The sequence below is a fragment of the Drosophila ficusphila genome, unplaced genomic scaffold (genome assembly GCF_018152265.1).
Source record: "Drosophila ficusphila isolate 14025-0441.05 unplaced genomic scaffold, ASM1815226v1 contig_414, whole genome shotgun sequence".
In the NCBI taxonomy this organism is placed as follows: domain Eukaryota; kingdom Metazoa; phylum Arthropoda; class Insecta; order Diptera; family Drosophilidae; genus Drosophila; species Drosophila ficusphila.
In genome coordinates, this window is record NW_025064328.1 from 7,250,459 (window position 1) to 7,270,971 (window position 20,513).

The following is a 20,513-nucleotide window of genomic DNA, read 5'->3' on the forward strand; positions in this document are numbered from 1 at the left end:
GAACACGGAATATGTTCTTTATTTTAATAAATATCACATTTAGTGACTTCACACTTTTCTATGTGGCTTGTGTTCTATTAAATATCAGCTCAGTTATAAAGGTTATAATCCGTTCTTTCAAAGTATCGAATGTCAACCAAAACCTCATTGAGATTTTTAATAATTTGTTAAGCAAACCCCTTCTTGAATTGACCCTCCTTTCGGCCGCGTCAGCTTTAAATCGGCCGCACACACTCGCCCACACAGATATTGTGGATATATTCGGACAGCCGGGAGCGATGCAGATGCCAATGGAGAACATGATCCCAACCAGAGGTGACCACAAAGGGGTCAGAAAATCGTGCGATTGAATTGGTAAGCTCTACACTGCCAGAAGTTCCTTTTAAGTAATATTAACACTTATATGACAGATAATAGTAGAGTACATGTATGTAAATGATTACTTAATACTTCTATTATGGTACTTAAAATAAGATTAAGGTTAAATATATAACAAGGTTTATTCTTATCATTAAAAAAAAAAACATATTATACACAAAACTAAATTTGTTTTAAATAAATAAAAACCAAACATGTTAGTTGAAACAACGTTTTAAAGAGGATGAAGTACTTCAAATTACATTTTTTAATTATATAGCGTTTTCATTTGAGTTTTTGCAATTTGTGTATCTAAATCTTAACACTACACAATACTTTTTGCACTTTCTTGGAGGTCTTCCCTTAATGACGTCATTGATCGTTTTGCCTGATGAAAAAAACCTGGTTTTTGTCTCACCGACCTCAAGCCCCATTTTAAAATCCATCTGCATACTGCAGTCGTGTATTTGTATTTGTGGGCTTATATGACACGTATGCCAAATCGGCTTAAGGGCAAGTTATCAGCATTTGAAAATAAAAACACGCGCATTATCGACACCAAGCTGAACAGAAGGTTGATATGTGAAAAGGCACTGAGAAAAACGGGATAGAAATCCAAGTCATAATTGTTAAAAAGGAGGGATAATCGCATTTTAGAAGGATGTACTATCACCTGTGTGATTATATTTATTGAGAGAGTTGGTATAACTAAGGCCTGAAAATCGATCAAGTCAAATCTGAAGAATGAAATTAACATTAAAGTACAAGCTTATGCTTAATTACGACTTAACTATTTTTTATTTTGCATCACTTTTTTAAAATGTTTTTTAAATTTTTTAATAATTAAAAAGTGCATATATTTGTAATACACTATAAACATAAAAACGAATGTTAAAAATATCTCACGGTTCTCCTTTTACAAATTTAATGATTTTTTAATTATACAGAATTTAACAAAATATTATCTAGAAGCAGATGAAAGTAAAACGTAATATTTCTAGCAGTGCACCTCTCTGTCGGCTGCAGCATTCGGGCTGAAAACGAGGATGAGGATGTCAAAGCCATCGTCTGTCTGGCTGTCAATGCGTTTTCCATTTGTCGCCTCTAATGACACACATATTTAGGTGTTAATCGCCTCATTGGAACGCTGGCAGCGGATTTGCTCGCATTGTTGTCCGGCGGTCGGGTTTTGAGTCGGAGTCGGGGATCTGGGATCTGGAATCTGTAAGCGGGAATCGGGGAACGGGGATCGAAGCAATCCGGAGTCGGTCGCAGGGTAAATATTGATGCTGCGATTATAACTATTGATGCGTTCACAATGGACTTGCCGGGCATTATCCTTAGCCGATCAGCCAGCCAGCCAGCCAGCCAGTCAGCCCGATCTGCTCTCCGCCACTCCGCTCGTCGGGCGATTAGTTGTGACCAGGGTTTCAGTCAATCGTGTTTTGGCTTTAAGGCGCATTATCCCCTAAATCGCAAACAAAACTGCAAACAAATTGCCGCAAAGCGGGACTGGGAACACTGGCAAACTGGCAAAACACTCGGTTTCGGGGCAAGCGGAGCATATGCTCGCAATCCGGATCGGCATCCGTATCCAAATCGGGAGGGTATTAGGAGAATTGCCAAATGGCTTCAGCGGCAGAGGAAGTGAGCTGCCAATGATACGATATATCCATCCGACTCAGCGACTGATTCTAACCTTCGCTATCTCTCTTTCGCCCCGCTCTGCCAGGGGTTGTTTAATCTGATCGTGTTAGGGGTGTTTGATAAATTAGTTAAAACTTAATGGCTCTGCTTTTTTTAACCCAAAAGAACAAACAAAAACGAACCCTTTTTTTTTTTAGCTGTATTTGCCATCTGCCTTTTAATTAAAATTGTACAATTCAGAGATACAAGTTTTGTTAAAGTTTTAAAGAAAATATCATGAATGCTGAAAAGTTAAACTAAGAACAACAGCTAGCGGTAAATTGACTGTAAGCCGAGAATCTATTTTCTTTTAATCTAGGCAGCCTAAGAAAAAAAGGAAAGCTTTAGAAATATTTTTTTAATTTAGTTTTAAAAAAATAAATACTAGTGACTTAATAAGTGAACGCCCTTAAAAATCCTTTATATCGATTTCATAATTACAGTACTTGTTAATAGTTAATAAAATTGGCCGACGGCTTTTTAAAGCACGATTTATTTAAAGAAACGAAAAGCAAAATTATTATTCAGCATGAATTTTAAAGAAAAAACAGAAAGGGAGCTAATTTAATGGGACCCTAAAAAACCAATTGATATATCCATTCGGAGGCTAAAAAATACTTTTACAAAGGTTCAGGGAAATATATGAACGCCGAAAGATGACGACAGGGGCTTGACAATTATTTTTAGAACGTGAGCTCTGAGCTCTTCTTTTAATTGGAGTGTATGTATGTACAAGTATGAATGTTAAGCTGCTATGTATACGCACAATTGTAGACGGGTAGCTGCGATGTGTGCTCACATATTGTTTCCTCTAAAAAAAAATAGTTTTCATTCATGTTTGGTAATCAACCCCTGACAGCCAGACAAATGTGTCTGTGTATTATGTACAATACAGTCTGCGCCGGCGCCGGCAGTTTTGTGCCGATTGTAGTACTTCTTCTCCCACTGTGCAGCTGGGGAGTTTTGATTGGTCAATTACCAGTCAACCAATCCCGAGAGAGCCGGTTGATATATTGAACATTGGCATGGCATCGAAGGCAATGCAGAAGAAACCAGTTTATCTATTATCTAAGATCAAGGAAATTACAGATTTCTGGAATAAACTTAAATTGTCTTTAAAAAAAAACGTAAAAACATAAAAAAGGTGAACCTCGTCTTTATTTACATCTCTATTGAAGTACATTGACCATTTTACTGGTATTTTTTTGTTAATACCTTTTAAGAAACTTAGTTATTTAAGATCTGGAAAAGACAATAATATTATTATTTATAATACAGCTGTAGAGCTCTAAGGAAATATTAGTTGCAAATGCAGTTTAACAACCCTGAAGCAAAATCCAATATTAAGCTTTAAATTTCCAATAAGCATTGTAGTTAACAGCAGTGCAAGCAGTGCATGTGGCCGAGGTAAGCAGGTCATTGGAGATTGTGTTCCAGGCTGTTAATATAACAGAGACGAACTGCTTTAAGCTCAGGCCATTTTAAACCTTTGTAATAGAAATTTTAAACGCTCCACCGTTAAAGTTAAGCTTCAGAAATAATTGAAAAATCGTTTTATTGTTTGTTTTAAACCATTTTTATTTCTAAAAAATTAACATGCCTTTTTTGTTTGTAGCTAGAATTATAATCACTAATTAAGTAAATGTTTTGTTTCTGTTCTTAATCCATTTGGTGTTTCCATTTTGTTTTAAATGTTCTGTTATCGATTTAATTCTATTAAAATTTAACATGAAAGACCGCTAAAAATTGCTCAATTGTTACATTCAACGTTGTACGCCTTTTGATTTCGAAATGGATTGATTTGTGTAACAACTCGATGCTAGTTTATCAACAAAGTTAAAAACAAAAACAAAATACGCCCTATGTGGTAAATTACCGAGTAGTAAGTAGTAAATATTAACTGAACACAACAAACCATTTTTACACATGTGAATTGGCTAGAGAAGAGCAAAGTAAGGGGGCATTGCCATATATATTGCTATAAGAAGAAGTTGGGAAGAACGTAATGTACATAATGTGCAAGTGCTGCAGGTGTCTTCTAACGTGCTAATGGATGAACAACAAAAAATGATTAACAAAAACCTTCGACTAAGTATTAAGGCTAGCTAAAAGTACAGATCAAATAACAGTAGAAGATGGGAACTAAACAATGTGGTTGGTTGGCTTCGAGTCCTCCTCACCTTTGTTTTTACATACGAAAGCATTATGGATAAGTGTTAAGTGTTATTTTCGCTAGAACTGTGAACATCATGGACGGATGTTAATTTGAAGTAAAATTTTGCGCACAGTGGCGCCTTGCTGGCTGCATACAACCCGTGACGTCAGCAAAAGGGGTTCGGATTTCGGGACGGGAATCGGAGGGGGGCAGTGGGGGTTGGAGGGTTTGGGAAGGACTGGGGTTTCTTTCTCAAATTTTGATTTACACTAAAGTTAACTATACTAATCAACAGTTTCTCGTCCAGTTGGTTGTTTGTACAGTGATCGCTCGTATCGTATCGTAGATGTAGATATCAGTATATCAGTATATGTATGTTATGCTATATCATAGGCATCTAAGGCATAGTTTTGTCTAAACGATAAAGTTCATGTTACTCATGTTTCGATTTACCAATTATTTACAACAATTTCGTATCACAATTGTAATTTTTGCATGTTTTTCTTTTTGTCTTGCTTGTTTAAAAAATGTTCCTATGCTCCAGTTGTATGCAAACTTACGAGCAGCACTGTGCGAATATTCGAAATGTTTTCCACAATCGAAGAAACCCTCGATCGTTGCCGTTATTGTGTTAGATTAGTTATTCAAACTAGGAGCTATGGTAAAAGGTACGAGTATAATAATTGAATTCATAATTCGATAACCCTCTGCTAAGCTAAAAGAATCATTATCTGAATCCGAATCTATATCTGTAACTGTATCTGTTTGCTGTATCTGTTGCTGTATCTGTGTGTTTGTCTGCATCTGTATCTGTATCTGTATCTGTTCCTGTGTGAAAAGTGGTGTTTATAACCTGGCTATGTTCGTATATATCCTGCTGTCTATATGTAAATATTCGTAGATATATAGCGTCTCGTTTATATCCGCGTAATTAAACTGGCTGCCGACGTATTAAACTCTGAAAACATAACAAATTTAAAGCCCTTCGCCGCAACTGTATAGGCATATATATCGTATCGGATGTATCTATGTGTGTCGAGTGAAGTGTGTGTGAAGTGTGGATGCTTAAAACGATAAACTGCCACCTTTGAGGCGAGCCTTAGCTATATGTATATAATAATATAATGCACTAAAACCGACTTAAGCGGACCCGCGTTGACGCAAGTGTTGCTGGCCGGTTGAACCGGCTGGAAATTATTGCCAAGTACTTAAGGACTAAACTACAAAACCTAACGCATTCGCATAATAAGACTACATAACAGGGTTGGTTGCTTTCCGGGGAGGGTATATGTATATAATATGTTTGCATATATGCCATCCGTTTTTGATTCTGCAATCTGTTCGACTCTTTAAGGGATTAGGTAACTACGTAGCTCTCATTTGATTTTCATACTCTCTGCATGCAGATCATAAAAATATGATGAGTTATCTCTAACTAACTATAACTATATCTGTATCTGTAACGTAGACGTAAGTGTAAACGTAGAACTAGATGGTAAGTGTATAATTTGCTCTGAGCTTAACTGTGTGCCTGGTTGTGGAAAATCTCTCAAAATTGAGCTAAGTAAATATTGTGGACCTGGTCCGGTTGCAGATCCCGAGCCGGCAAGCTCCTACTCGCCTCCTCCTACTTGCCGGCCAACTGTGGCTGCTATTGGTGGCTCTTGCTGAGCAGGTGCGAGTTGAACTCGTACACGTTGTTCAGCTGCTCGCCACAGATGTTGCACCGCCACGGATTGCTCTCGCAGTGGCAGCCCTTGTGCAGGAAGTAGAGCGTCTCGTCGGGGAACTCGATGCCGCAGAAGTGGCAGGTGAGGATCAGCTTGCGGTTCAGCAGCAGGTCCCCGTCCTGCCCGGTCGACGTGATCGTCCCGTTGCAGATGGGCGTCGAGCTGGCCCCGTTGGTGGCACTTGGCGCCGCCGGCGTGGGCGGTCCACCTCCTCCGCCGCCGCCGCCGCTTACCCCGTTGATGCCCGGCGATCCGCGTCCCGATCCGTTGCTCAAGCTGTTCGACAGCACGGAGTTGTTGTTGTTGTTGTTGCTCTCCAGCGGAGTGGCGTTCCGGGTGATCCGGTTGTTGGCCTTCGCGCAGATGCGCCGCTTGAGATCCTCGCGCAGGAGCGATTTCAGTGGAGAGACCTGCTGGCACAGAGGTTTCTTACTAAAGGGATTCAGGGATAATAACGTGTTGATAACGCACCTTGATCAGTGAGGTGATTCTGTTGTTGTTGTTGTTGCTGCTGCTGTTATTGTTATTGTTGATGGAAGCCTGTTCTGTGTCGCTGCTGGGATCACTGCCGTTCATCAGGTCCTTCTTGTCCACATCCTCAGCCATGGGCTCCTATTGGGAAAGAAAATAAAACGAATTAAAATCAGTTAACTAAGAAACCCCATATTTGTGTTAATAAATATGCACTTATTGGTGATTGAAAACGAAACTTCTTATAAAAGGCTAAAATAATATCAACATACCATATAGAGTTATCTATTCATACCGCTTAAAATCTCTAAAATGTATTCGCAATTTTATTTTACAGGTCAAGATCAAGCGCTAAATCAAACACCAAAATACAAGCCCTGGAACTCGGAAAGTTATAAAGCTAGCTCAACCAAATTAGGTATGCAGACTTTTGTGACCCACGACAGGTTTTTAAGACTTTGTTCCGCCTTCGCATGCAGATTAAGTGTAGAGCCATCGCCCATCGATCGGACTTCCATGTCTCAAATGTACCATGGTTCCCAGCTCTTTGTTTTTCTCAGTAACTCAAAGCTACATAAAGTTATATAGTTAAAATTATTTCAATTCAAAACGAAGTTATTTGTATTTAAAACTTTCAGAATGCTCAAGTGTTTTTAAATATATTTATATATCTTCCCATTCCTGAACTTTATGAATTGCCAGTAAATAATATGAACTACTAAATAGTGGTTTAGTTTCACTGTTATTTTTTGAAAAGCTTCCCTCCATACTAACAACGTGAGCTCCCTGCTCCTTGGATAATCCTACTGGATACCCAGCCAAATGCCAATGGTTGATCTTCATTTATCGCCGATCGTCCAACTCCCCAACTCACCTGTTTGATGGGTATCAGACTGATCGACGGCGTTATGTGGTTCTCGTGGTGGTGATGGTGGTGGTGGTGGTGCGGGTGCTGATGGTGGCTCTTGAGACCGCCACTCAGACTGCTCGCTGTGGTGCTGGATGTGATGGGCGTGGCCTTGGTGTTGCAATCCATGGGCAGCTCCACTGGAGATTGCATGATCAGGGCTCGATCTTTCACCTTATCGCCGTTGGACTCGGCATTTCCATTGCTAATGGAGTTGCAGTTGTTGTTGTTGTTGCTCCCGCTGCTGCTGCTGTTGTTGTTATTGTTGTTCGTGGTGCAGTTGTTGTTGTTGTTGTTGTTATTGTTGTTGCCCTGCAATGCAGATTCACGCCAAACGCAAATCAGCTAGTTTTTATTGTTTTGTAAGCGAGGGGACTTGGAAAAGGGATTGGTTGCCATGCAGCAGGTGACTTACGTTGAACAACTCCGTGTTGCCGCTCTCGCCCAGCGTCGAGATCTCCACGTGCGGCGTGAGGAAGTGCATCGGCGGCGTGGCGTTCTCCAGGGATCGCATCGACTCCCCGCTGTCGCTGGCCGGAGGAGCAACCTGTTGCTGCTGCTGCTGCTGGGATTGCTGGGACTGCACGGGCACGGGACTGAGTCCAGGTGGCACATAGCTGGCCGCCGCTGCAGCTGCCGCCGCCGAAGCCTGCGACTCCAAGGCGAGGAGCAGCGAGGAGGTGCCGCCCGGTCCCGGGTTGTCCAGGTCGATGCCGTGCCGGTTGAAGAAGTGGATGCGCAGCGACTTCATGGAGCCCGCCCGGTAGCTGCAGAGCGGACACGTCTTCACCAGGTCGTGCTGGCCGACGTGCTCATTCTGGAAGTGGGCCCGCATCGCTATCTGGCGCTGGAAGCCGCGGTTGCAGATCGGACAGTGGTAGGGCAGCGTCTTGGTGTGCGTGGTGAAGTGCTCCGCAAGGTGGTCCTTGCGGAAGAACCGCTTCTGGCACACCCGGCACTCGTAGGGCTTCACGCCCGTGTGCCGCATCTTGTGGCGCCGCATGTTCGCCCCGTTCGAGAACTTCATGTTGCACACGTCGCACTCGAACACCTTGCGCGAGCTGCTGTTCCCGCCGCCGCCGCCGCCTCCTCCCCCTCCCCCGCCGCTGTTGCCCGCCGGCGAGGAGCTGGCCGAGGAGCTGGAACCGTTGCCCGCCTGGCCGTCGCCCTTGCCGCCCTCCATGTGGCCCAGGCTCATGTTCTCCGGCTCCTGCAGGTCCTCGCTCTTGAGACGCGCCGACGCAGCCGCCGCCGCCGCTGCCGCTGCCGCCTGACCCGCCAGGCACTGGACCACGTGGAGCAGCAGGGAGGCGCGCGAGCCGGTCTCGAAGCTGTCGCAGCGCTCGCAGCGGAAGGTCATGGGCGGCGAGTGGGGGCCTGTGCTGAGATTCGTGGGCGTGGGCGTCGGCGAGCGCGGCTCCTGCAGCTCCGACTCCGAGGCGGAGGAGGCCGCCTCCTTCAGGCCGCGCATCGCCATCGCGTTGTGGTGCAGCAGGGCCGCCGTGGTGGGCGTCATGTCCACGATCATGCCGCCACCCACCGTCGGACTGGGGTCCTTCAGGGCCAACTCCATCCCACTGGCCGCCGTACTGATCGTTTCGGCCATCTGTAAGTGCAAAGTAGACCTTGCTTGTTAGCTTTTTATCGAATCGAATGTGTTTTAATTGCCTTTAAATATTATAAAAAATATTAATTAAATTGGCACCAAATAAAGTTTTTAAATAAAAGCATACATTGTCGTTTGAAAAGTGAAAAAGTGAAATGCAACGATTTAGGATTTTGAGTTCTTAATAAGAAATCACTTGGAGGATCCAGATGTTAAAACATTATATTTTTTAAGATAGTACATTTGGGCCAATTTCCAGATGTTTCACCAGTTTTTCGGCTCAGTGAGAATTAGATTAGTCCAGACCACGCCCGAAAATCGATGACAAGTTGTGGTTGCTATATTTTGTTGGCTTTTTTGCAGTCGGTTTTTGGCATTTCAAGTGCTTCCAACCCAGAGACCCAAGCCCAAACTCAGACTTCGACTCTAATAAGCCAAATTGGTGTCAGCGTCGCAGCTTCGTGGGATGAGGGGCAAGGGGCAAGTGGTGAGGGGACGGGGACGGTGGTTGGGGGGAACCTGCGGCGAATTCGCCAAGAACCAAGCCGCCAACAACCACACCGACACCAACCATTTTTGGGCGGCCTTGTTGTTGTTGTTGTTGTAGCTGTTGCCGGCGTTGACGTTGACTTCGTGCTATGAAAATACCAAAGTTATTGGGGCCAATTACTGGTCTTGCAGGTGGGCAATCATTTGGACACCCAAACACACACAGAAACGCTGCCCGAACCAGAGATGCGGACCACACCGACGAGCGCCGAGCAAATCATTCAAAAGTTTGCGGCAAACACAATGGCAACTAAATGGCATTTGGCACCAAATCTTTCGAGTAGTTTAGGCCAGGCTCTAAAAAGAGGTTCTTGTTCAAAAAGCTAACATCATCAATCTCAATATACCCCAAAAAAATTAAATTTTTAAACTGCTTTCGGAGTAAAAATATTGGTAGATATTGGTAGACATATTTTTGAAACCAGTAAATGTTGTTAAAAATGCTTGTTAATTATGTGCTAGTAATAAGTCAACGGTAAACAAAATTGCAACAAAATGTCATCGGGCACTAAAACTTTGAAGTTGTAAAGAAAAATTGTTAAAAAGATATTTCTCAGATTTCTTGAGATTAAAAAATAAATCGATGGTTACATAATTTTAATAAACGTTTTATAGTTTTACAAATATCGTTTTTCAGAAACGTATTGACTTGATAAACAGCTTGTCAAAATATTTTAATACACCCAATAGACACGTAATTTCTTCTTTAAGCCACTTCAATGGTATGTTAAATAAAAGAGAGTTTAAATAAATAACATACAAATAAAAATGTAGTTTGTTTACTGTCTGTAAACTTAAAATCTTTTATAATTTCAACTTTAAGGGGTAATAGAGAAAAACAGAAATTGATATTACTTTGGAGCTGTTAACTAGACGTCATTAAATCTCGAAGGTAGTACCCAAACAAAAGTTTACAATTAAAATGTCTGACTCCGTCCCATTGTGCAACTCTGGCTTAGTGACGCATGTCACCCGTCGTCTGGCCAGAGTTTTGGCAATAGGTCAAAAGTGGATACCTATAGATAGTTATGGGTACCTCCACACACAGGCACAGGTGCGGATGTATGGGGTGTGAGTGTATATCGGGCAGCGTATAAATCATCATCCATAATCATTCGACAGAGCGGGCCAAGCTCTTCTCGCAGCTAATTTAATTCAACCTTGAATGCTTGTGCATTAGCATTAGCCAGATCACAAAAGCCAAGAGCCATGGGGGACGACCTCAGCCCCGACCAGCTTCCCTATGCGGCCCACATGCGGCCAAAGAGGTATGCGCGAGTGGTTGTGCATTTCTGGCCAGGTCAGCACTCTGAAAAATGAAATGTGTGTCGTAGGCCTATTTCGAGCCATCTACATAATTACAAATTCACTTTTTCGATGCTACACCACTGCCACGCGGGCGAACGAGTTTTCGGTACGAAACTTCTTTTTCGGGGCAGGCCACTTAAATTTTGTAAACTTGTAAACATTAGCGGCGCAAGCACAAAAACGAAAAAAAAAAAAAAACAAAAAAACTAAAAAGCTAAAACGCTGAAAAACGCACAAAAAGTCGGTTTGCATTTTCAGTAATTATGAGGCGCTGTTGGCTTTGGCATTATAAATGCCATAGTTGCCAACCCAATGGAGTCATTGGGTCAAGTTTTAGAGTGCAACTGGGTCAGGCTTTATCATTATTATCATTATCGCCACCACTTCGCCATCGCCATCGCCATCGCCATCATCATCATCACCATAATCTCCGGCCGAGCGATGGCTAACATACGACCCAACCTGGGGTTTCGGGTCTCCAGTCTCGGGTCTTTGGGGTGTCCCGCATTTTCACTTGCCCGCCGTGCTGTTCCCAATTCGAAACCCCGAAAGCCGAAAGCAAAAGAAAATATAAAGCGTCGCTTGGGCTTTGAGCCGCTCTGGAAATGAGAAATGGTAGGAGAAATGCGAAATGGGAGCACACACACACACAAGTGAGCGACATAATTGGAGCGCCCTGAGAGCCCTTAATGATGTCGCACACTGTCCGCCGGTCGGGGATAAAGGTGCGCCAAGTGGCCGGCCAATTCTGGAGATGGGAGGCGAAATGGTGTGTGGCCAAAAATATCATTAGGGCGGCCAAATAAAGTCTCTTACAAAAAATTATTGAATTATAAATTAAACAAAACTAATTCTTTTTAATTAAAAACTTTTTATTACAAATTATAGCACCAATTTATCCCAGTCTCAAATCAACCACGACATTATTTTAACGTGAGTGCATATATCGGCTATTACCTTGTTACTCAAGGCATCAACAAATAGTAAATATGTGAAAAACCTACATTGCGGATGATTTCTATATTACCATTACATTGGGGAGCCAGATCCTTTTTATTGAAGTTTTCAAATCCAGAGAATACCATAAGAAATTTAATAAAATACATAAAAAATATAATTATATTTTAGATTCGGCGACTTTAAACCACTGTGCTCGGCTTGTAGGCCAAATAAATCTTTTGCATAGCCTTAGGCCACCGCACACGATTCCCATTCAAATTTAAATCAAAAGCTAGTTTATTAGCATTGCATTGACCATTGGGGATTTTAAGCTTCTGCTGTTGTTGGAAGTTGTGAGTCCAAAACAGAATGGGAGTCGAAATTGGAATTGAGTTTGTTACCGAAGTGGAAGTGAAGTTGAAAACGAAGACGAACGCATCTTTTCGAAGGCGACTGAAGGCTGGATCTTCATGCAAAATAGACCATATAACAGATTTGACCTTAGTAGCGTTTTTTTTTTACCGGTTTTCCAGCGTGGGATGGGTGGGGGGATCGCCTTTCGTCACGCAACAAAATGAGTCAGTCGGTCGATGGAGTTGTTTTTGTTGCTTTCTTTGGCAAATCAATGAAGCATTCCCAAAAAAAAAGTAAAGAAAAGAAAATAGCAACAACAAAAAGCGGGTAACATGTGCGTCGAAATGAGAACAAGAACAGAGCGGAAAAGAGAGACGCGGGAGAGAGAAAACCACTTTCCATGGTGACACACTTTTATGCTACGTGCTGTTTTGCTACTTTTGCCGCTGCTTCTGCCGCTGCAGCAGCAACAACACCGACCCGACTCCCATAATAGAAAGTGGAACAGGAATTTCCCCCCTCTATCAATGCCAGAGAGCACGGCGATGATTTCATTTTGGCCTGGCCTGCACTCATTGCGAAACACTTGCCACGGCCAACAAGCAACGGGCAGCAGCAACAACAACGCAAGAAAATCAAGAAACGGGCGAGAAAAAAGTGGGGAAAAAAATAGTTCAGTGGGAGCCGAAAAGCAGCTGAGCGAACGTCCGAGCTCTCTGTGTACCAGCACTCTTTTTTACACTAAAAAAAATTTTGGTATCAAAAAAATGTAAAAATAGATCTAAAAATTATTGTAACGTGTTAAAGTGCACTTTGTCTAGATGTACAATTCGGTTTCTCTAGGGAAACATCGATCCCCTGTCTTCATTCAACGAGTTTTTATATTTGTTCGGAACATTTTGGACAATATTGAGTCTAGTAGCTCGATTCTCGCAAACACTTTACTCTGAAGAACAACTCCATTGGGTATGACAAATGTTTGAAAATAAGTTTCACTTTGAATTAACTCTGGAATCTGAATCAGCAATCCAAATTTCTGTATCATTTTCAACCGTAGGACTTCGAAGTTCGGATTAATGATCGCGAATAAAGTAGGTATACATATATGTACTTATAAATGTAACGTACTTTTTAAATAGTATAAACAACAAGTATCGACATCTTTTCATATAAGCTTTTTTTATGTGTCTTTGCCGAAAAGCAGCTGAGCGAATGTTGCATCTCTCTGTATACAACCGCTCTCTCCCACACTCTTTCTTCCACTCTCTCTCGTTCGGCAAGTGCAGCGCATGTCCCGTTTTTGTTTATTATTTTCTCACACCCGCTCTCCCCGGCTGATGCTGCTGTTGTTGTTGTTGATATTGTTGCAGGTGCATGCTTTTTGCTCTCACTGCAATTGCAATTTTGTGGCATTAGGCGCGTGAATTAATTTCTAATTGATGGGACCAGCAACCATGCTCTGCCCCACTTCCGATTCCCAGAGAGAGAGTCTGCCGCTCTGCTCTCTTTGGTAAGTGGCTAGCGTATAATTTTTGTTGTGTTGACCTAATTATACGCTCATTTTGATTCACTTGATTTTCTCTGCACACAAACACTTGCACACCCACACACACACTGGCACGAACGTTTCGTCACTGCGACAAGTGGAGCAGGCGGCGACGTCGGCAGCGACGCGGACAGAGGCAGCAGCTTGTGGCAGCGACCGTAATTTCTTGTGGTTACTGGGACGCAAAAACAAATACAAAATATAAATAAGGTGGGATACACCCCCTATGCGTGCTCCTAGTAACTGCATCCAATCCAATGGCTGCAAATAAATTCCGAAATTCCCAAAGCCGAAACGAACTAAACCAAACTGAATTTAAACTGCAATAGCTGGTGGAAATGGTTGTGGAAGTCCCACCAACTGCATCTGGATCCGCATCTGTGTACGTAAATGTATCTGTCTCCGTTTTGTTTGGGACGGAAATGCCAGGGCTGGCGTCCGAGGGGGGTAACCACTTCAGGTGAGTCATAGTTCAAAGGGGTGGGGAAACCAAAAGATATAAGCTACGTTTGTTTATGCATTGAGAACATAATAATCTCAAAAACTCCAAACATTTTTAAAGGTACTGATTTTATTTCGCTGATACTTCTTTCAATTGCATTGCTTTTGAATTAAATAATTTTGAAAGATGGCAAGGTGCTTTACAGCGGTTTACTTTATTTACTGATTTTAATTGCTTATATCGTTTTTGAAAGCGATACCTGCTACAGCCAAGGCTACATACATTACCATCATTGTAATAGAAAATGAAGATAATATCGGTAGTTCTTTCTGTGGATAAGCGACTTGGATTTCCGACCCACCGACCTCAATAACTTTTTCATAGTACTACACGGCAATTTAGAATCTTTGGCACGCAAAAAGATTTATTTTCGGGTTCAGTGTATTTACTTTGATATAAACAGATTGCATACCTATACATTTTCTCAAAATTTTCCTATTAAAATTCCGCCTTGCTAACATCTTAAACCAGTCAACCAATGTTTGAAGATCTTCGGTTAGGGGAATGCTTGAGTTTGAAGGCCTTCTTTTTTGGTTGGGTTATTCTCCCATGAAGAGGGGATGTGGATGTGGATCCCCCTTGGCGCCAAACACCACTGGCGAAGATTTGCCAATCGTTTGGCTCTCCGGCCCAGAGAGCCGCCACTCGCTCGTACACACAAACACATTCACGACCGCTGGCACAGAGACACAGATCAGCCGCAGCAGCAACAACAACAAGACGCAGCAGAATTTGAAATTAGGTCAACAGGTTTGGCTGCTTGTAGTGGTGGGCTGAGCCAGTTACTCGAGCGTATGCCGTCGTCTTTGCCTACGACCTCGGCTGTCATCATCAGGGGTGGTGCAGGGGGATGGGGGAACGGAAGGGGGAGCAGAGGGAGCAGCAGCAGCAGCAACAACAACATCCAAGCTATCGCCGCCAACGCAATATGCGTTCCGTTCCGTTCGCTCGTCGTTTATTGCACCACAGTTCGTGCAGTCTGCAGTTTGCAGTGCATTTTGCAGTTGCTGTGGGGGAGATGCACTCACAAACACTCGAACACACACACACACACAGGCGCACACATCCGAATTGAGCACACTGCAGTGTGGCAGTGTGGGCGGGGGAGGGTTGCGGGGTGTTGAAACGAGTGGGTGGCAAGGGTGAAGGGGTGAGTGGGCGGAGGTGGTGGGAAAGGGGGTTGCCCGTCTGTCACTGTGTGCGTGTGCTGCTTTTGGGGAATGAGCCAGGGATGCAGAGCATGCTTCTAGCATCCCAACGACAGAGACAAATTGGGGATCGATAAGGTGGGGGAACAAAATCGAAGTCAAACCACTACAGTAACCGCCATTTGATTTCATCTTGTTTATAAATATTTTAATAGGAGGTAAGATAGGAAATAAAAGCCAACTAAACACAATAACTGACCTAATACAACTTTGATATCATTTTTACACATTTTTAAACATGAATGTACAGTATAAAATATTAAATTGTCTCTAGAGCTATAGTCGAATTTCTATCTCTTCAAAGAACGTGATCAAGTATAAACCTAATTCTTAACACAAAGCTGTAAAGAAGTGAAACTTTTTGAGGTATTCCACAGTTTTTCTTCTTTAGTAGTTATCCAGATTTCTTCAAATCGACAAAAATGTTTACGTCTTTAAAAACAATCTTTTGTAAATCTTTACCAAAGTTCAGCTTAGTTAAAGTTCTTATTGAAGGCACCATCTGTTGATCAGTCGCAAACAATTATCAATTCAACGAAAAAATACAACATTTAAATAAGTATAATGATGTTATAGCATATGTAAAAATGAATTTTAAAAGTCTTTACCAAAAATAAGTATTAATTATTAGGCTTTTGGGAGAATGTCTTTTGGGAAAAGGCGAAGTTAATTGATTTCGATTCCGCGTTATTAAACCGAATCGGATATAGGAACAGGTGTGACTGGCGTTTCAAAATGCCTGAACCCCTTCTTGAATGGGCAGATAGCAGTCTTCTGGTTGGAAACTATTGCGAAAACGCGCATATGTTCTGAAATGGAAACTCAACGCGGAGCCGACGAGTTGGCGAGACCAACTCGAGTTTCTGATTTGATTTCGATGCAGCCAAGAGATTTCCACATACTTCTTAGTTGGTTTCTGTGTCACAATCGAGCATACAGACGACTAGGTTGTTGAGGACGGGGACGGGCCAAGTAATGAGCTCCCAGAGAGCTGCAGCCATCGCCATCGACATAGACATCGCCACCTGCAGCAGCGACGGAGGCGTCGCAGCCACCGAAGCCGGAGCAGATAATCCCAGTAGAAATTGAAACTAGCTGCGGCAGGTTTAGAAACTGGTATAGAAAAACGCCAGCCACAGCCGCAAAGGCAGAAACGGCAACAGAAACAGCAGCACACATAGGCAATCGACCTTGTAGGAGTGTATTTTGTCTTGGAGCATGCCCGTAAACTGGGCCAACGCGATTGCACTGAAATCAGGTGGGCGTGACGTAGGTAAATACAGTGCAACTCCCCAAAGTTGAATTGGCTGTAACTCCAATTGGGCTTGTATGTATGCATAAAGTTATATTAAATCTGATAAGCTCATTGGTTTATTATAAATGTTGTTTGGGAATTATCCGCATACAGTTAAGCTTCCGTAACAACCAAATGGTATCCAAGTTTGGTTTCATTAAGTTGAGGACATTTTTTGAATAGGTGTTTTACTCTTGTTTGAACCAAAAATCTCAAAAAGGATTTCTGTTTTAATGTGTGAAAATTAGTGAAGACTTTTAATATTTTAAAAGTAACCAAGAAATTTAAATTATTTAATTTTCAAAGTATTTAAGACCAATACTTAAGAAATCAGTTGACCAATAACTCCAGTTGGTCAAGCGACATATGGTTGAGGCCACTTTTTGAAGTTGGACTGTATGTTGGCCAATAAAGGCGTTAGTGTGTGCGTGTATGTGTGGGAAAGCTGGCTGTACCCTTGGCGCCCATTAATCCATGGCGGAAAATCCACGAATATCTGTCGCAATCCGACAGATATCCGAAATAGCCAGGCGCTCGCAGGAGTTTCGTAATTACATACCCGCTAAAATGTAAGAGCGGCAGCCTTGGCTTCTGATTTTCAGTTTCTTTTTCTCAGTTTTTTAGCTTTTCAGTTCTTCGGTTCTTCGGTTCTTCGGTTTTTATTCAGTCTTTTTTCTCGTTTTAACTTTAGCATTAGCACAGCTGGAGTCTTTTGCAATGCTCTCGAAAAAAAGAAACGCGCTGGGTGTTTGGCAATTTTAGATTTCAAAATACCACAAGGTGCATTCTAACACACACACGCACACACACTGGCACTGGCGCGCTCTCTGGCTCTCTCACACACACACTAGGGCATTATTGCAGTTCTTGGATCTATGTTTCTCAATGGATTTCCATGGAGCGGGCGGAAGGGGGTGGTGTATTACTTTTGCAATTTTTGCAATTTGCGTACACGGCGGAGTCGCGGATTATTCAACCAACTAACCTCCCACAAAACGGCAACTGGAACACAACAACAATCGCAGTGGATGTGGATGCACTCGAAACAACGCGAACGCGAATGCGAGATGCCGAATGGATATGGATTCGAAACCAAAACCGAAATTACGCGCAGCTCGAAAGGGCAAGAGTTAGCTTTGGGCCCCAAATAATAATAATAATAATAACAACAATAATAATAATAAAACTGTCAGTGGACAACGCGCGCGCGGAGGCCACATCCGAATGGGCCAAAAGACGAATCCACTCTGAGCGGATTCGGATTCGGAATTGGAATCGGTATCTCTCGCTCCGCCGACGCTCTGCCGCTGCTGACTTCGCTGCCGACGTCGCTGCCGTGGTGCTCGGCGAAACAAAAACAACTCAAGCGATTCCGATTCCTCAAGGCCTACTATTTAGGCCAAAAAATAATGTACCACAGCAACTACAGCAGCAGCAGCGGCGGCAGCAACTCGTTTCTTACAGAAATGTAAACGTTCTAATTGAGTTCTCATTTATGGCCCGCTACACCGACTGTGCAACTGAGTACTTGTTGTTGTTTAGTTTGTTGCTGCAATGCCTAAAACCATCGGAAAATGTTTTTATCCGGCTGGCATAACCATTTTCAAATTGGAAACAAGTTTACTGAACCCTGCTATGTTGGCTTTTTACCAAGAGCAGCGACACTCGTCGTTTTCATTTAAAATCACTTGTCTCAGCGAGCCTTGCTATTAAATATGCATTAGCACAAATCGGTTGCATTGAGTAAAAACAAACAGTGAATATAAAGAAGAATTTTATTAAAATATTTGGGAGTTTTTAATTGAAACATATTTTGCTTAAGGTTCATATAAGAGCTGGATTGATTATTAAAACTATTAACTGCAATTCTCATTTAACAAATAAAGTCTCAGTCACTTAAAGTGTGCTCTACTTACAAACAGTTAAAGAATGTAACATTCGAAAATAATATTTTAGTGAAAGTACTACAAAGTATACATACATCCTTAGTACATCTAAGGAGTCGATCAAAAACGCTTACCAAAAGTAACATATTTTTTCGGGTATATATTTACAAGAGTCAAATAAATTTACAGCAAATATTTTATAAGAAGTTTTAATAGCTTCAACTTAAGGCTAAATGTTAAGGCTATAAAAACTCTTCAAATCATGTTCACAAATAAAAACTATCCGTGATAGGTAAACCTTTTTATACCTATAATTCAAAACTATTCGCTGTCTTCTTATTGCGGATAAAACGCAACTTGTAGGTTTATCAGCTCCTGGTTCCTGACCTTCTGCTCAAGTCGCTACAGTTTGGCAGTCCTCTCACCAGACAAGTGGCCTTTTCGAGATTTAGCCAAGTTAAATGCTGAGCATAGTTAAAAGAAAAGCTCGATGAGTTTAACTTGAATTCAAAAGATTAAAAAATAAATTTTGGGGAAGTTTAAATAAAACTAGTTGAATGTTGAAGGAACATTCTCCGATCCGATTTCTTTTCAAGAGAATGTGGACATCAACGTTACAGTTCGAAAATCTGAAGTTGTTGGTTTTTGTTAAATGTAATCCAAAAATAACCTCATTTAAGTTTAAAGAACAGAACTTACTAAAGAGACCCAAAAACCGGTTTTGACGTTTCTTTCCTTCAGTTAAGATAAGCACTGCAAGGGTTTACACGCCCAATATAAACCATTAAATGCGGTGTTACTTCAACATACGCCTAATCTACTATTCCCAGTCAGAATCCAGCTTTCCATTTTGGGTCCGTTTAATCCTTCTTCTTAAATCATGATTTCTTTTGTGATAACGACGCTTTAAAGTGTGAAAAGCAGCTCTGATATCGGCAACGTAGTCCGTGTGTGTATAGCCATCAGTTTTAAGGATATCTAAGGAAAATCGATTAAAATTAATTTTTAATAAAGACCTGACCAGAAACATGTCAAATTTCTTAAAAACGATTTCATAAATAAACATAGAAAAATACAATTTACAGAGTTTATTTTAAAAGTATCTCATCTAAAAACTTAAGTAATTTTAAAACAATTTAAAAGTAAACCAATATAGGTGTTAAAATGTAAAATAAAATAAGCGCATATTGCAAATCTCTGCCTCAAACCCTTTTATCGCATTACTCACCAAAAATGGTTTTGTTTATATTTGTATACTGTTTAAAGGACTGTTTAGTGCTCACACCATCGTAGTTGTACGCCATGAGAATGTCGTAGTCAAATATCTTAGAAAAATTGTTTTTCAAGGGTTCTCTTCTACCTTCAGGTTTTAAAATGCTTTGAATAAGATAAGTCTGTAATTTCATTGAATTGCTACACTCCGTAATACCAAATTTATTGTATGTATATGCAACTCACATATTTATTGCCCGGCTTGGAAAGATTGGTGTCCAATTTTGGCAGCTCTTCGGGATCAGTCACAGGAAAATAGTCGAGCTCAGTTTTATAGAATTCTCCGGGTATTCTGCTGTGAGTCACCTGGCAAAGAAGTGTAATGATTTCGTTTTGATTGTCCAGGATTTCATCCAGCTTGCTTTGCAGTTCTTCAATTCCCTCCTCTACTAGGTCGTTGTCACTCAGCAAGGGATCGTCATTACTCAGAACCCCAGCAAAGTTGTGCTTACTCATTGCAAACTATGGAGAGAAGGAAGTAATAACCATTTCTATTCATTCAGCAAAAACTTATTTACACATAGTTTCGATCAGCCTTGGATTTTATTATTTTCATAAAAAAAACAACTTTGTTATGTTTTGTTGACGATAGCGATGAGCAAGACTCGATTTATTTTGTAAATCGATATACTACCTGTTTTATTTCACCGCAGGGCCAGCCCAGATTTCTTTTCAGTTTTACATAACTTATAACTACTCTTTAGTTATTTGCAATCGCGCGAAATATTTAATAAATAATTACC

The 20,513-nt window shown here is 41.6% G+C and overlaps 2 protein-coding genes across 6 annotated transcripts; both read right to left on the minus strand.

Annotated features, from left to right (window-relative positions):
- Nucleotides 1-3,612: 3,612 nt before the first annotated feature.
- LOC108101521 (putative uncharacterized protein DDB_G0277255) lies at nt 3,613-17,855 on the minus strand. 2 transcript variants are annotated; one of them, XM_017205890.2, is made up of 5 exons: nt 17,598-17,855; nt 7,722-8,912; nt 7,274-7,618; nt 6,400-6,540; nt 3,613-6,338 (listed from the first exon to the last, which is right to left on the minus strand). In XM_017205890.2, the coding sequence occupies exons 2-5, from the start codon at nt 8,910-8,912 to the stop codon at nt 5,850-5,852; spliced, it is 2,166 nt and encodes a 721-aa protein (XP_017061379.1). In that variant the 5' UTR covers nt 17,598-17,855; the 3' UTR covers nt 3,613-5,849. The 2 variants fall into 2 exon arrangements, with proteins under 2 accessions (XP_017061379.1, XP_017061378.1); XM_017205889.2 differs by having other exon boundaries at nt 7,274-7,651.
- Nucleotides 17,856-18,373: 518 nt separating this feature from the next.
- On the minus strand, nt 18,374-20,379 carry LOC108101522. 4 transcript variants are annotated; one of them, XR_001772095.1, is made up of 5 exons: nt 20,289-20,379; nt 19,957-20,232; nt 19,727-19,892; nt 19,198-19,476; nt 18,374-18,962 (listed from the first exon to the last, which is right to left on the minus strand). XR_001772095.1 is itself a non-coding variant. In XM_017205891.1 (4 exons), exons 2-4 carry the CDS (start codon nt 20,224-20,226, stop codon nt 19,319-19,321), a joined length of 594 nt encoding a protein of 197 aa, XP_017061380.1. In that variant the 5' UTR covers nt 20,227-20,232; nt 20,289-20,379; the 3' UTR covers nt 18,374-19,318. The 4 variants fall into 4 exon arrangements, 2 of the variants coding, with proteins under 2 accessions (XP_017061380.1, XP_017061381.1); XR_001772094.1 differs by having other exon boundaries at nt 18,374-19,127; XM_017205891.1 differs by having other exon boundaries at nt 18,374-19,476.
- Nucleotides 20,380-20,513: the final 134 nt, after the last annotated feature.

Coding starts and splice junctions, on each gene's coding strand:
- LOC108101521 (XM_017205889.2), bottom strand. CDS start 8,912: ATGGCCGAAACGATCAGTACGGCGGCCAGTGGGATGGAGTTGGCCCTG. Junction 7,652..7,721: donor GCAACACGGAGTTGTTCAAC/GTAAGTCACCTG, acceptor AATAAAAACTAG/CTGATTTGCGTTTGGCGTGA. Junction 6,541..7,273: donor GTCTGATACCCATCAAACAG/GTGAGTTGGGGA, acceptor CTTTCCCAATAG/GAGCCCATGGCTGAGGATGT.
- LOC108101522 (XM_017205891.1), bottom strand. CDS start 20,226: ATGAGTAAGCACAACTTTGCTGGGGTTCTGAGTAATGACGATCCCTTG. Junction 19,893..19,956: donor CCAAGCCGGGCAATAAATAT/GTGAGTTGCATA, acceptor ATGAAATTACAG/ACTTATCTTATTCAAAGCAT. Junction 19,477..19,726: donor TATAAACAAAACCATTTTTG/GTGAGTAATGCG, acceptor GATTTTCCTTAG/ATATCCTTAAAACTGATGGC.